This window comes from Chinchilla lanigera, unplaced genomic scaffold, assembly GCF_000276665.1.
Source record: "Chinchilla lanigera isolate Chin_1 unplaced genomic scaffold, ChiLan1.0 scaffold00074, whole genome shotgun sequence".
Classification (NCBI taxonomy): domain Eukaryota; kingdom Metazoa; phylum Chordata; class Mammalia; order Rodentia; family Chinchillidae; genus Chinchilla; species Chinchilla lanigera.
In genome coordinates, this window is record NW_004955475.1 from 10,627,847 (window position 1) to 10,643,836 (window position 15,990).

General features: G+C 42.0%; 1 protein-coding gene and 1 long non-coding RNA gene across 2 annotated transcripts; both read right to left on the reverse strand.

Annotated features, from left to right (window-relative positions):
• Positions 1-5,091: 5,091 nt before the first annotated feature.
• Snx12 (sorting nexin 12) lies at positions 5,092-13,606 on the reverse strand. The gene is made up of 4 exons (XM_005401637.2): positions 13,292-13,606; positions 8,247-8,342; positions 7,300-7,424; positions 5,092-6,886 (listed from the first exon to the last, which is right to left on the reverse strand). The coding sequence occupies exons 1-4, from the start codon at positions 13,454-13,456 to the stop codon at positions 6,784-6,786; spliced, it is 489 nt and encodes a 162-aa protein (XP_005401694.1). The 5' UTR covers positions 13,457-13,606; the 3' UTR covers positions 5,092-6,783.
• Positions 12,077-13,269, reverse strand: LOC106146359. The gene is made up of 2 exons (XR_001230765.1): positions 12,347-13,269; positions 12,077-12,236 (listed from the first exon to the last, which is right to left on the reverse strand). It is a non-coding gene; the product is annotated as an uncharacterized LOC106146359 (long non-coding RNA).
• Positions 13,607-15,990: the final 2,384 nt, after the last annotated feature.

A 15,990-nucleotide genomic window follows, 5' to 3' on the forward strand; every position in this document is an offset into this window, starting at 1 on the left:
GTGGTAGAGCACATAACTAGCACGTTTTCAACCCTGGGTTCCATCCCCAGTACAACAACAACAAAAATCTAAAGACAGAAACAAGATTATATGTAGCATTATTTATAGTAGTGAATGAGTAAAGGCATATTTCCATCCATAAGTGACTCACTAAATTGTGATACAACCATACTATAAAATGTTATGCAGCCAGGTGTGGTGGTGCACGCCTGTAACCCCAGCACTGAGGACGCTGAGGCAGGAGGATCACCAGAGTTCAAGGTTAGCCTGGGCTATACAGGGAGACCCTGTCTCAAACAGTAACATAACATAACATAACATAACATAACATAACATAACATAACAACATAACATAACATGTTACACAGCCATTTTTAAATGAAGTGAATTCTTTGTGTTAATGCAAGAAGTACATAATATGTTGCACAATGAAAACGCTATAAAATAGTACATATAATAACCCATTTTGTTTTGAAAAACAATATACAAGTGTGTGGGTATTCCTACACATATATATGAATAATAAATGCATACACACACACACAGAAAAAGGTCTTGGAAGACATACCAAATTAAAAGCTACTTTTTGTGAATGGGAGTAAGTATAAAGGTTAAGAAGAAATCTTTCATTTTTTTACTTTACATATTTGTTTGAATTTTGTCAGCCATTATTTTTAAATTTTTATCACAATAAAACATTTTAATAAGCACTTTTATAATCAGATCAATGAAATTATAATTGATATATATTTTAAATATGAATAACCCTGTGTAGGTAAAAGGTGACTATTAAAAAATTTCAGCTAGAAAAGCAAAGATAAATTTAGGGCAATTGTAAACCCAATTACCAGTCTCAGTGGGGTACTCATGACTGGATACAATGGGATATGAACAAACAATGCAAATAGGGTAAATGAAGAGATATTCGCTTCTAGAAGAGAAAACTTCATTATGCTACATAAAACTCCATGACACTCAGGAAAAAATATGTTTTACTTTTTGTATAGTATCACCCCCTGAGGGTTTACTCAACTCCTAGGCAAGGATGGGAAAACATAAAAATCAGAGTTGGGGGGGCTGTTCAGTACCAGGAATTGAACCCAGGACCCTTGCACTAAGCTACACCCCCAGCCATTTTTTGTTATTTTCAGACAGGATCTCAACACCAAATCTCTGAATTGCCCAGATTTGGCTCAAACTTGCAGTCCTCTTGCCTCAGCCTCCCAGAGTACTAGGACTATAGGAATGGAGAGCTGAGGGTACAAGTCACTGATAAAAGTGTGTGCCTGGTATGCATGAGCCCCTGGATTCAATCCCCAGCACCAAGAAAAAAATACCTCAGAGACCATTTAATCAAGTCTCATTTTATATTTGCACAAACAGGCCTGAAGTGGTGAAGCAGTTTCCTTAAGGTCCTATAGCCAGCTACAGAAGTCAGGTTTTATTCCAGCCCCAGTACTTCTTACTTCCTTTTGGATCTTCCCAAGTCTTCCATCATGACAGAAAATATTTTTCAGCCTTATGAATATTAGCTATCCTTATATTTAAATTTTAGAATAAAAATACATGACAAATTTAAAATGTATATACCTCCACTAGTACAGATGTTGAATGAAAAGTTAATTTATTTAGACAAGAAAAGCATTATTGGCCAGGCATGGTGGCACATGCCTATAATCCCAGCACTCGGGAGGCTGAGGCAAGAGGACCACTGTGAGTTTGAGGCCAGCCTGGACTACAAAGTGAGTTCAAGGCCAGCATGAATTACATAGTCTCAAAAAGAGAAAACCTATCTCAAAAGACAAAATTTTAAAAAAGGAAAAGAAAAGCATTATTGCAGCCAGGTGTGGTGGAGCACACCTGTAATCCCTGCACTCTGGGAGGCTGAGGCAGGAGAATCACTAAGTTCAAGCCCAGACTGGGTGACTTAGTAAGATCCTGTCTCAAAATAAAAATAGAGCAGGCATCTATGGCCATTCCAACCTGAACACACCGGATCTCAAAATAAAAATTAAAAAGGACAGGGAATGTAGCTCAGTGCAAAGGCCCTAGGTTCAATGCCAGTATCAAAAAAACAGGTATAATAATAACATTTTCTTGAAAACGCATAAAAGTTATGTGAATCTAACTATATGTTACTATTTCTTTAAGAACTAATTTTCTCCTGAATTCTAGCTGATCTTCAATTGGCAGTGCCTCTTAACCCTCTACCTTCAGTTTCTCTAAATCAAGTAGCTGATGACCTATATACACTAAAACCACCACAGCAACCACCTATTTAAAGGGAGCCTGCGGTGATTTCAAGAACCCTTTTGTGATGCAGATAATTATCCCCTTTTTTTCTGTTTGTAAGGAATGGGTTCTCTGATCTTTAAAAGCACAGATAGACTAGATAGACACAGAGAGACAGAGCGGTAGAAAGACAAAATAAACTTAAAATTAAGCTGGACGCAGGAGTATACACCTGTAATCCCAGCTACTTGGGAGGCTGAGGTAGAAGGAGTGCATGTTTGAGGCCAGCCCAGGCAACACAGTGAAACCCTCCTCTCAAAATAAAATGGAATCGAATTGAAAAAAATTTTTTTTGCATAAGCAAGGAAAAAAAGGAGTGAATGGTGGCTGGTGGTGAGGAAGGGAGTAGCAGAGAACCACAAGCTAATTCAGTCACAAACAGTTTATATTCCCCACCCCCCTGGGTACCGGGAATCGAACTCATGACCTTGCGCTTGCCAGGCAGGCGCTGTGCCGCTGAGCTAAATCCCTAGCCCCTAGGAGTTTACATTTTAAAACTAAACTTGAAGGCTGAGGCAGGAGGATCTCTGTGAGTTTGAAGCCAGCCTGGGCTACAAAGTGAGTTCAAGGCCAGGATGAACTATGTAGTGAAACTCTTTCTCAAAAATCCAAAAAATTTTAAAGAATAAAAAAGTAAACTTGAATACTATGATATATAAATGGAGTAACAACCACTTAACCCGTAGGCTATAATTAAAATTATATCCAGTTTTAGACTCTGCGACTGAGGCACATGGGAGGACCTTGGAGAGATTTCAGAATAAAAATAAAAGGGTTAAAACATGACCCAAATGAAGAAAAATTAGAACTATTATTGTATCTAAGAAGAGATATGTTCTCAAGAATATGAAAAAAAGTCCAATTCAGTAACCAGCTAGTCTGCATTTCCACAGCAGAAAGTTATTTTACTTAAGTCATTACTGCATGTATTTCAACATACAAGTGTCTTACCTAGAATATCTATCAAACAAAAACTCTAGATAATTCTGAATGTTATTCACCTCTCCCACCTTACTAGCTCAACTCCATCTCAGAGAGTCGGTCAAATGGTAGATAAGGCATCTTTGGAATGCGAAGATTTAGACTCCTTTTAGGTCTAGCTATGTTGAAAATTTGTTGTTCATCTCTGTCTCCCAGATCCCAGTGTAAGGTTGAACCCTTTCCGTGCTACGGAGAAAGGGGACTCAAAAGTAGTTAACACCGAGAAACATGGGTAAACTTAAATTTCTTAGAAAACTATCTTCGCTTCAGTGTGCATGAGTAAGAGAGCTTGGATTTAGGGTTATTGCAGGACCTAGTTACCATGCTAAAATCACCAATTTGACTCCAAAGAGAGAGAATTTACCTGACTTGATATTTAAAACAAAAAAAAAAAGAAAAAGGAGAAGATAAAACATACTTGACAGTTAACCAAATGTGCCTGAACCTGTCATCTTACTTTGTCTCCAACATTTTGTTGTCTTATGCACGACAGAAATCTCTTATTAAACTAAATTCTAAGGTCTATGAAGGAATAGATCTAATTGTATTTTACCTGTACCACAACCCCACCCCACTCCCAACCCAGCATTCAGCAAAAGGCTGGGTACACAGAAGACTATTAACACTTGTTACATTAATGTCGTTATGTCCAAGGTTTTGTTAATACTTTATTGTACAGCTGCTTTTTCTAGTTACTCACCAGTTCATTCTCTAATACTGCTGCCTATAAAGGTTACATCTCTTTACTCTTCCTTTATCAAACACAAATGCCTGTTCTCCCTCATACTCTCAGATATTTTTAGTCATTTCATTCTTCAATCACCAAAACTCTTAACTTTCTTACCTCAGCTCCTACTCTTCTATTTAAAACCAAACTGTGAAGTTACCTTAATTTCATCATGTTTTGAACACATCATCTTCTATACCTTCTTTCCATGCTGAACTACATTAACACTAGCTTAACTTTCCAAATTACAAGACTACTATCTCCCCTCATTCCAACCCTCCCCAGAATTCACTCTGAACATGAAACTATTTGAGAATGCATTGGTCAGATGAAAATATCCAACCACCTTTCTCCCTCAATCAAATCTACAGTATTTGAAAGATAATAAAGTGTCTATTGAGGTAAAAAGCCTATGAAAGAAATAATGTTTGTTGGTGGTATGTGGGTGTGGCAGAGGACAAGTACATCCTATGTGTGCTTTTGTACATACATTACATATACATACACACATATATAATATAAACATATTCTACCCCACAAACTCACAAGCTTAAAAACCGAATCTTCTAAATCTGACCCAAACCACAGGTATTGTACAGATGGCTACTTTTTATAAACAGATACATTATCTCTGTGACAAAGTCAGTTGCAAAGTGTAAGAAAGGACAGGTAAATATTGCTATGGTCCGTTAGGGTTCTGGTTTTTTTAATTTATAAGCAAAATTTATCACCTCAAGACACTGACCATGGTCAGGCATGGTGGCACATGCCTGTAATCCCAGTACTTGGAAGGCTGAGGCAAGAGGACCACTGCGAGTTTGAGGCCAGCCTGGGCTACATAGTGAGTTCAAGGCCAGTCTGAGTTACATAGTGAGACCCTGTCTCAAAAAAAAGAGACATTGACCATGTTGTATGATTTATGCACAACACCAAGCATATCTTCGACTCTAAGAAATACAAAATTTACCATTTAAGCAAGAAAACGGGGCTGGGGATTTTGCTCAGTGGCACAGCACCTGCCTGGCAAGCGTGAGGTCCTGAGTTCCATTCCCGGTACCCAAAAAAAAAAAAAAAAAAAAGAAAACAGAGGCTTGCTTCACAGTGGTTTAATATGAACAGATTTGAATATGACATTTCCTGACAGAAGAATGAACAGTTTGCTGAATAAAAGCCCCGAATGAGGATATATACACAGCAGAAATGGGGCCTCAGACTCTCAGCACTTGCGCACAATGAAAGAAGAAATCTTTTTAAAAAAAAAAAAAAAGGTTATAATAAAGGATACAAATCAAAAAGGCAGCAACAATACCAACACTGGCGAGGTGGGAAAGGGAGCTCAGCAGCTACAGAGTTCATCTGTCTCCAGGAATGTCAACATTTAGATGGGCTCCACTCGTCAAAATCTAATCCTAACCTCTCTGACCAGGGTCGTCACAGAATCAGCAATCCTTTCCCCAAGGCTTTCATGATAGAGATCTAAGCAAAGGGCCCCAGCTTTCACCACGCACCAGAGTTAACTTGGTCTCATCCTACCACTTAGGAGAGACAGTGAACCCCAGCCCCAAAAAAAGCACTCCCTTCCGGACAAAATCTCAGGACACTTGTCAGCCATAAGAAGCTACTTTAGACTAAAATTTAGGAAATCCATACCCAGCTGCTGGCCCTGGGGAGAATGCTGAGGTTCTGTGGGAAACAAGTGCAGGCAGTTCAATAACCTTGTGACCAAGCTGGGGAGAGCAGTGACAACCCTGGCCCCTGAGCCCCATTCAACAGCTCAAAGTGCTTAGGAGAAATCAGAGACTGTGTTTATTTGTGTGCTTCTGCTCTTGAGGCAGCACTAAACGGGATGGGGAAGGAAGAAAGAAAGGAAGAAAGTAGTGACGTTCTTCCCTACAATCTGGAGGAACCTAGAATATGACCAACTGCCACCGTTCAAGGAGGCACTTGGCAGTGGTGAGTTATCCCCACCCCTGAAGCCAACAAACCTGCAAAGCTAACTCATATAGTAGCAAAGGCTTGGGGCGGGAGAACTGTTGGCCCATACTGACCCACCTGCTGGGAAGCAAAAATAGGCAGCCAGAGTAGGGAGCCACAGAGAAAGGAGGGCTAGGCAACAGGACCTCCCCTACTCCCTATGGCTTTCTTCTGACTCTGCAGCAGCCATGAAGATGGGCCCAGAAAACCCACACTTTGCTCAACACAACAGATTGCTTAGACTCTAGGAGGATTACTGCCATGGAAAGCAACAAGAGAGAGGAAAAAATGATATAAAAAAAAACTGCTGAGAAAACTGGGAATGGGCCTAGAGAAAACATGGAGAGCTTCTGGATCTCTACCACTTTCCCCAAAAAGAAAAAGTTCATGCAGGTAGAAAGGGCAGGGTTTTTCTCCCCGCTCAGTGTTCCTGGTTAAACCTAAGAAGGAAAATCCCCTGGACTTGCAGCATCGGTTTGTCTGTAAGTGTCACCAGCGTGAGCCCCCCTATACAAGGTTTGCCTTGGCATGGGTAAATGCCCGAGAAATTGCCTTCCAGTCCAACCCCCCACCCACCCACCCTCCCCCAAGCAAAGGGCATCTGCCTGTGATTTCCTACATCTCCTCAGAAAAGATCCTTTCCGAATGCCCACAAGGTGTAGTCAGGAGGTACCAAGGGGTACAATGGCAGACAGTCTATCAGGCCAGGGGACGGGCAGCCAACTTCAGATCAGAGAGAGAGAGAGGCTTAGTGTAAAAACCAACGTCATCTCAGCAGGAAAGTAGAGGGCAGGTGGTGAGAGGGGCTCCTACTGGCGCACCTTCCCAGGGACGTAGTTCCTGTCAATTGCCTCCTCCTGCAGGAACATGTGTAGGCAGCGTTCATTCTGAGCCAGTGGGTGCCCAGCAATTCTACAAAGAGACCAAGATGGTTATCAGTAGTGCTGGGCATCACAGAATTAGCAGAGGGAGGGGAGTGGAGACAGGAGGAAGAACAAGGTCAGCCCTAACGTCTGCACCATTGGAGAACAGCAGCAGGGTACACGTCAGCCCTAATGTTGTAGAGGGAAAGGGGGACAGAAGGCAAGGTAGGGAAATCTCAAGGTGCAGCCATTCATATACAGTGTTCCTTTAGGCCCTGGTACACAGGATCAGAATTCTGCTCAAAGGAACAGAGATTTACGGTGCAGTTAGCCCACTACACAGTCAACACATCACAGTACCCCTTACAAAAAAAAAAAAAACACAAGATTGGACAAAATATCCAGAAAGGCCATAATGGCAGAAGTAGCAAGCAGAGCTCCCAAGAACTGGGGTTGGCTTACTTGTTAATAAACTGTTCAAGACCCTGCCTCCTTTCTTCAATGAAAGATTCTTCAAAGATCCCTTCATCTCCTCGAAAAGGGAGCTGCCGCTTCAAGGCTTTTCCAGGCAGTGGTGGTACTACAATCTAGAGGAAGATGCAATATATCAGCCCCATGGGAGAAGGAACGAGAGCGAGTGAAATGGTACTCATCTCTTCCTAGGCATAGGATCCACCCTGTCTCAAGGACAGTAATTTGCAAAAACTAAAACCAGGTGGGTGTGACGGCACACGCCTGTAATCCCAGCACTGCAAGAAATGTTGAAGCAGGAGGACTGTCAAGGCCGGCTAGACTCTGTGAAGATGGGAAGCAGACCTAGAGAAGGGGCCAGAGGGGGAAAGGGGTAGTAAAAACGATCAAGATAGGTTATATACATACACCATTCCCCCAAGATGAATGTAATTATGCATCACAAACATATACCAATAAAAACACTGCCCTAAACTTACCTCTTTCAAGTTTCAAATGATATTCCCAGATCCAAAATCTTGGCATTTGGTAGATAAGAGTGTGTATGTATGTATATACAGGATAGTTAACATAGTTGTTCTACTGTCTTCTATTTCTTTGCTGAAAGAAACTGTTAATGAGTCCTTGACTGATCAATATTGCATGTCTCTATCTGTTTTCACGAGAAACCACTTTGAAGATACCAGTATGTAATACAACAAGCATTGTTAATTTCCTCCCATTTTGTTTGTAACTCTGTATTGTCTGTACTGTTCTTTTGCTATTTTGTAAAAGGTTGTCTGTCTGTTAATGTTTTCTTCCTTTTATTTTTAAAATTAAAAAAAAAAAGAGTGTGTTCACTCTCTCCATTCCCTTTCAAGATTTTACAGAACATGATCTTATACCCTCTCAAGCTATGTAAATCTCTTCCTCTAAGAGTGCCACGGGATAGGACATACCTTACTATCTCGCTCCAATTCATTTTTCAGCCATTCAAAATCACTGTAGCGCCTCCGTACACAGGACTCTTTCAGCTTGAAGATAGGTAGGTTTGTCTACATGGAAGGAAGAATGAAAGAAGAAAGATGGTGTGGTAGCTGGCTACCTGTCACAACCACTGGGCAGGTCTAATAGCCCTTATGAACCACGTACCTATAACCCTTTCAAAACACCATCAGGTAACTACTAACCATTACCGTGTCCAACCATGTCACAATTGGGGCTGGGGATGTAGCTCACTGGTACAGTACTTGCCTAGCATGCACAAGGCCTGGGGTCCCATTCCTAACAATGCAAAAAAAAAGGTTCCTTGTTGCTTAGAATTTAACCTACAAATCTACCTGAAGCTGTATGTAAATACACAGACAGACAGACACACACACATACACACACACACACACACACACACACACGTGTTTTCACTGCATTTTATTATTTGTAACAATAATGTCCATCAACAGAAAATTGGTTAAATGATTTATGGTATACTTGTACAATTGGGACACTATATGACTAAGAAAAGAATGTGGAAGATCTGTATGTGCCAGTATGGAAAGGTATTAACTGGTAAAATCAAGGTACAGAAGCGGGGGAGGCAGGGCTTGCCAGGCACAGTGGTGCACACCTGTAATCCCAACACTCGGAAGGCTGAGGCAGGAGGATCGTTGTGAGTTTGAGGCCAGCCTGGGCTACAAAGTGAGCTCAAGGTCAGCTGAACTGCATAGTGAGACCCTGCCTCAAAATGACAAAAGAAAGGGGGGGGCTTGCCTCTTTTTGTGTTTATAATATATATATATATATTAATTAATTAGTTAAAAGATATTGGTCACAGAGATTACCTTTGGAGAGTAAGACCAGACAACTAGACTGGGTGAAAATAATATTGTTTACTATACAATGTATCACATCCACATATTACATTTTCCATTAAAAACTAAAGTTCCCTATAAAGAAAAAGAGATAAGTCAGATGCAGTGGTGCACACCTATAATCCCAGCACTCTGGGAGGCTGAGGCAAGAGGACTCAAGCCCAGCCTGGGCAACTTAATAACTTAGTGAGACCCTGCCTCAAAATAAAAAATAAAAAAAGGTCTGGGGATGTAGCTCAGTGCACAGGCCCTGGGTTCAACCCCATTACTGCGAAAAATAAAAATAAATAAAGAGGTAAATATCACCAAGGTATGCCTTCCTCTACTTTTCTATTCAAATTGTTTCCACTCTATAAGCCCTATCTCAATCTCACTTCATTCAGGAAATTTCTCCTGACAATACCAGCTGGATATACTGGTATCCTTTCCGAACTTGCCAAACTTTTACACTTTCCTATCTCTTTACACACTGTTGTTATATATATCCTGTTTGTCTTGCCTACCTAACTAAATTATGATCTCATCAAGATCAGGAACTATGCCAGGCACAGTGGCACAAGCCTGTAATCTCAGAACTCGAGAGGTTGAGCAGAATAATCACAAGTTCAAGGCCAACCTCAGCAACTTTAGTGGGACTCTGTCTCAAAATAAAAACAAAAAGGGCTAGGGATGTAGCTCAGTGGTAGAGTGCCCAGAGTGCTATCCCTAGTACTTCAAAAAAAAAAAAAAAAAATCAGGAACCATGACTATTTCAAGTCCCTAAAATACATGTTACTCAATAAATACTCAATTGATTAAGAGAAACCCTATGTATGTTTATCCTGCCCTTACTTAGAAAATACAGAATAGCCATTATATAAGTTGGCTTACCACAGCTTGCTCCTTGATATAAACTGGCTCATTCCCACATCTTAATCATTGAAAAGATTCCCCAGACTCTAGTGACAACAGAAACCCCTAACAAACAAAAAGCCCTAATCTTACTCCTATCGACAAGTTCTAAATGGAAATGGCCAACCACATGCATTAATCATGACCATATTTACTTCCCACCAAATCATATCACTGGATGGGTAATAAAAGGAACTTTGTCTTTTTCCACAACTGCCTCTTGGGAAGAAAAGAGCATCTTGGAGCTCTGCTAGAGCTTCACAATGTGAGGTCACCAAGACACCTCTCCAAATCCCCATGAGGACAGGATTCCTTATTGAACAAAATGAAAGAGAAGAGCTTCAGCAATATTTATTATATGGGGCTGAGGGTAGAGGTCCATTATAGAGTATATGCTTAGTACAGGCAAGGCCTGTGGTTCAATCCTTAGCACCACAGAAAAAATTTTTTAATAAACACAAATGTTAAAAAAAAAAAAGCTACAATGGTGGTGCACGCCTATAATCCCAATGGTCAGGGAGGCTGAGGCAGGAGGATCATTCTGAGATCAAGACCAGCCTGAGCTACAAAGTGAGTGCAAGACCAGCCTGAATTGTGTAGTGAGACCCTGTCTCAAAAAAAAAAACAAAAACAAACAAACAAAAAAACAAATGTTAAAGGTGTGGTGGCATACCCCTGTAATCACAGCACTCAGGAGGCTGAGGCAGGAGAATCACTGTGAGTTTAAAGCCAACCTAGGCTAACAGTGACTTCAAAGCCAGCCTACAGGGACACCCTGTCAAAAAATAATAATAAATAAATGCAAATGCTTCAATAAAAATATCAAAAGCTTAGCCAGGTGTGGCACTGCCTGTCTACAGTCCTACTACTCTGGAGAGGGGAAGGAGGGAGACTGAGCAGGAGTGAACCTAGTCTGGACACTTACCAAAACCCCGTCTCAAAATACAAAAAAAAGGGCGGGGGATACAGCTTCATTGTGAGGCTCTGGGTTCATTCCCCAGTACTGAAAAACAAAAGCCTATACAACCATACAAATTAATATAAACAACACAAATTAACTCAAACCTACTGAGCAAGGAACCACCATCAACTCTATCATTATTATACATTTGTGGAAGGGACTGATGAGAAACTTGGTAGGAAAACTGTAAGCCTTGCCACAGACTATAGTGGAAAGAGCATGGGCTTTGAGGTCCATCAGACTTTGGTTCAAATCCCAGCCCTGTCGGTTACAGTGACATATACCTGAACAAGTTAAACTACATTCCTCCTTGGCTTACCATTTGTAAAATGGGTTTTTGTAAGGATAAAAATAGGCACTAAAATCTAGTTCAATGCCTGGCACATAAAAGGCACAAGATTAACAGTCTCTGTTGTTATTAGATTACCTGAAGGAGGGTGCTATTACATTCATAATTCCTAAGACTTTTAAGTAGTCCAAGAGGATAAACAATGTCTTCAAACACTCACAGCAGAGTATTTATACTGAACATGTTGTGCCTAGGTTCCATCAGGTCATTAAGTTCTGCAGCAATAACAGTTCTTTTTTTATCATATTTTGTTTTTTACTTGTTTTTGTGGTGCTAGAGATCAAACCCAAGGCCTCAAGCATGCTATCTGCTGCACCACTGAGCTACACCCTCAGCTCCTTTTATATTTTGAAATACATAAATTCCATTCTTCCCCAAAGACATGACTTCAAATAGTTCTTATCTACATAAGACAGGTATTGCCAGGTACAGTGTGACATGCCTGTAATCTCAGTGCTCTGGGAGGCTGAGGCTGGAGGACTGCAAGTTAGAGCCTAGCCTGGATTCTAACAAGACCCTGTCTCAAAATAAAAATAAGAAAAGGGACTAGGGATGTGAGGATGTAGCTCAGTGCAAATGTCCTGGGTTCAATCTCAGTACCACAAAAAAAAGAGACATACACACACACAAATGTTGGGATGGAGGTGTAGCTCAGTGGTAAAGTGCATGTCTAGCACGTGTGAGGCCAGTATTGCCAAAAAAAGACAAGTGTTTCTCATGTTTTGCTATTCGTTCTTTCTTTTGGAGATAGATAATCCGTCAATGAGATTTCAAAGTCCACGAAGGAGACCACACTTTCTCATTCAATTCATACACTCTTTTAGGTCTTCAACGCTGTTTAAGCAGATGCTATCCATAAGGAATATTCTAGCTTTGTAGCCTGAGAAGAAAACATAAAACCAGGAAATGGTTCTTAAAGGTTTTACCTATAACCACTTTGGACAAAAGAATCTGCAAACTATGTACTCTATCTGCACATTCCATCCTTACCCTCTGGACTAAGCACTACAGAATAAAGTCCTCTGTGGTGTACACTGGAAAAAGCCACTCCTGGGGCAGTCTGTTCTGAAATGTTATGCATTAAGGTAACTACAGACCAGGGTAGAAATCCAAAAGGTTAATGTAGGACAGAAAAGGCAAACAGCCATTCATATACACAGAACCCAAATGAGAGGCGATAAATATGGAAGTAAACACTCTGGATATTTCAAATCTAAAAGATCAGCACGGGATGAGAGCCTCGTCGGATAATCCACCCATTCCAGTGCAGAGCCAGGCTGTACGGGGAGACGCAGCATGTGGTACCTGAGAAAACTTAAGCATAAAACATCTCTCTCCTCCAGGTGTTAACCTTAGACAAGTCAGGGAAGTATTCAGTCTCCAGGGGACTCCCTTTCTATTTCTGCCTCTATGAGCTTACTGCCACTCTTTCCCGGAGTCTATCTGGCCTCTAGTCCGAGGCTTCGCTTGAGTCCATCATCCCAGGGAGACCTGATTGGCAAGAAGCCCTACCTTCCTGCCCTCCCATTCCACACTGACTCCCCAAACCTAGCTTAGTTACGGGACCCGGCGGTATCCGCCTCGGCTCTCCATCCCCTAGCCCTCTTCCACCCTCCCTTTTCTTCTTTCATCAGTCAGTCAAGATTCCTATCTAGTCGAATTCCTCACTCTAATCTTTTTCCATCTTCCCCACCCTGCCCAGCCGGGCTGCACTTCTTCCTCCTGGCTATTTGTTCGCCCGCACCGTCATCCGATGTCCCCCTCAGGAGTTCTGTGCATCCTGGGGCCACAACCGAGTCTGCAGAGCGCTCTCTAAACCTATTACGCCCCTAACCCCTAAGCGACCCCTTCAGGCGTCTTCCCCGCCGTTAGCCGTCCTCAGAGCAGCCTCCACCGCAGCCCCCCCTCAGCTGTCTCCCTCACCCCGTGACTCACCCGCATGCGAACCTCATAGGTGGTGAAGCGCGCGCGGCCCACGCCCACCGTTTGAGGATTAAAGATGTCGATCTCCAGGAAGTTACTCGGCGGCCCGTAAGCGTCGGTCAGGTCCTGAGGCTTCGAGTTAAGGCGCCGAGTGTCAGCTACTGCCGTGTCCGACATCTTTACGAAGGAGAGACGGGGACCGGGGAAGGGGGGTGGGGGACAGAAGCCGAGGAAGGAGCGCGCACGGCCCCTCCCGCTTGCAAAATAACCAGCCAACCCACAGACAGCGGCGCCGCGCACGCGCGCCCACGCAGGCACGCACGCGCACGCTGCCCGGGCCCGGGCCCTGCGCCCTGCATGGCACAGGCACTGGTGGCTGCACTTACTGTGCGGAAGAGGCCTCATTCAGGCTTCCGGGTGATGATGGTGGCTACCCCGGAACCTGGATCTTCCGTGGTGCCATCCAATACCCTGCGAAGCACCAGGGGCAGCCTCCGCCAATCAACGCTCCTCAACCCAAGAAATTGTCTCAGACGGTGTATCAATCAGCAGCGGGCACTGCCCCACAAGCTAGGATTCTACAATGATAGGCCAAAGCCCCGTGACCTGAATAAATCCGGCTTTTCCGCGAAAATAGAAGGGTGATCTCTGGAGGGTGGGGTTCCAACAATAGTACCGAGAACCTAGAATGCAGCCTCACCGCAGGTGCCGCTGATGCTTTCAATTCAGGCCGCACACAATTGAGCAGGTGGCAAGAAAGCAGCGAGCAACTATAACGGGGTAACACAGAGATGACTCCTCACTTTTCAGGAGAACTGGACTCATCTTCCTCCTCTACATGTTGCCGTGGGAAAGCTAACTCCAGGTTTACTCAGTGTTAATTTCTCAGCAAATTTGACAGCACTTATTTAATACACTTCAGAACTCCATACTTGGCAGTGTTCTAAGGTTGCTTGCCATAATGGAGCTAGAATACACATCCACCTGGAATCATCTATAGAAATACTAATATTTATGAAACTAATCACATGCTCCACATTACATTAAGGGATTGACAGGTAATCATTTCAGATCATTCCTCTTTCCTCCTCCCTTCACCTGCCCTCCGTTCCTCCAAAAATATCTCCCAGCCAGATGTGGTGAAGCATGCCTGTAATCCCAAACACTCCTACACTCAGGAGGCTGAAGCAGGAGGATGGGGAATTTGAGGCCAGCCAGGGCTACATACTGAGATCTTGTCTCAAAGAAAATTTTTTTCCTATATCACTGATGCCTGAAATTCTTTCAACAAAACACAAGGCCCTACAATTTCACAATTATTTAATTCAATTTAACTGACATCTACTAAGCAACTACTCACATGTGAAATACCATGGAAAATACTGGAGACCTAGAGTTAAATAAGAGAGTCCCTGCCCTCAAGAAATTAACATTCTATTGAGGGAGACAACAAAACTAATATAATATGACAAACTGAAAATAAGCAAATGTTAGTTGGGCGTGGTAGCACACACCTGTTCTCTGAGCACTTTGGGAGGCTGAGTTTGAAGGATCACAAATTCAAGTCCAGCCTGGTCAATTTAGCAACTTAGCAAAACCCTGTCTCGAATTTTAAAAAAAACAAAAAATTAAAAGGGCTAGAGATGTAGCTCAGTGTGAAGGCCCAGGGTTCAATCCCTAGTACTGCAAAATTAAACAAATGCTAAAAAGTAACATAGGACATACATGTATAATTGGAAGAATTAGAGAAGGCTTTCTGGAAGAAAAAGCCTTTGAGTTTAACAGAAGTGAAAAGACATAAAGAACAAATAAGAGTGGAAATGGGGAAAGGTAATTTCTGGAAGGAAAAAAAAAACAACATATACAAAGTCCTTGTGATAAGAAACAATATGGTATTTTCAGGCAATTATTACCAATTCCGATTGTGGGATGGACGTATTTAAAGGTAGGTTGGCTGGGAATGGGCAGAGCAGACCTTATGATAGGTGAAAGGAAGCTGTTGAAGGATCTTAAGCAGGAAAAAGACATGCTCAGAGTTGTGTTTTAGAGGGATGATTTTGCAGATAACATGGAAAATATATTTAAATTGAATGTGACTATAAAGATGTTGACAAGAAAATCGGGTGATGGTGGAAATGGAAAAAAGGTAAAAGATAGAACAGAGATTAAGGAAATAAAATAGATAGGACTTGTATTAAATATGATAGCAGTACAGTATAATATAGGATTTAAGCATGTAAACCAGGGATTAAGGCTGTCTGGGTTTAAATATCAGCTTCCTAGCTGTATAACCTTCAGCAAGTTATACAGTTTTCCTCAATTGTAAAATGAAAACGTTATGACTGATAGCTACCTCTGGGGCTGCTTTGAGAATTCAATAAAATAAAATATTTTATGTGCAAATGGTAAGTGTTCAGTAACTGTTAGCTATTGCTACTGTTTGGGGGTTGGCAGAAGAGGGAACTGAAAATGACCCTTACATTTCTCACTTACATAACTAGGTACCATCCATGAAAAATTGGATTACAGAAAGAGCAGTAAGTTTGAAAAGACAGTGAGTTCAATTTAGGAAAATCCAGTCGGAGAGGTCCAAATGGCAGCTGGAAATAGTTGCCTGGAGCTCAAGGGCTTGCTCCGGGTTAGAGATAAAGACTTGGGAGTCATCAACATATGGTGTAGAAAGAAAACTGTGAAGATAAGGACCGAGGACT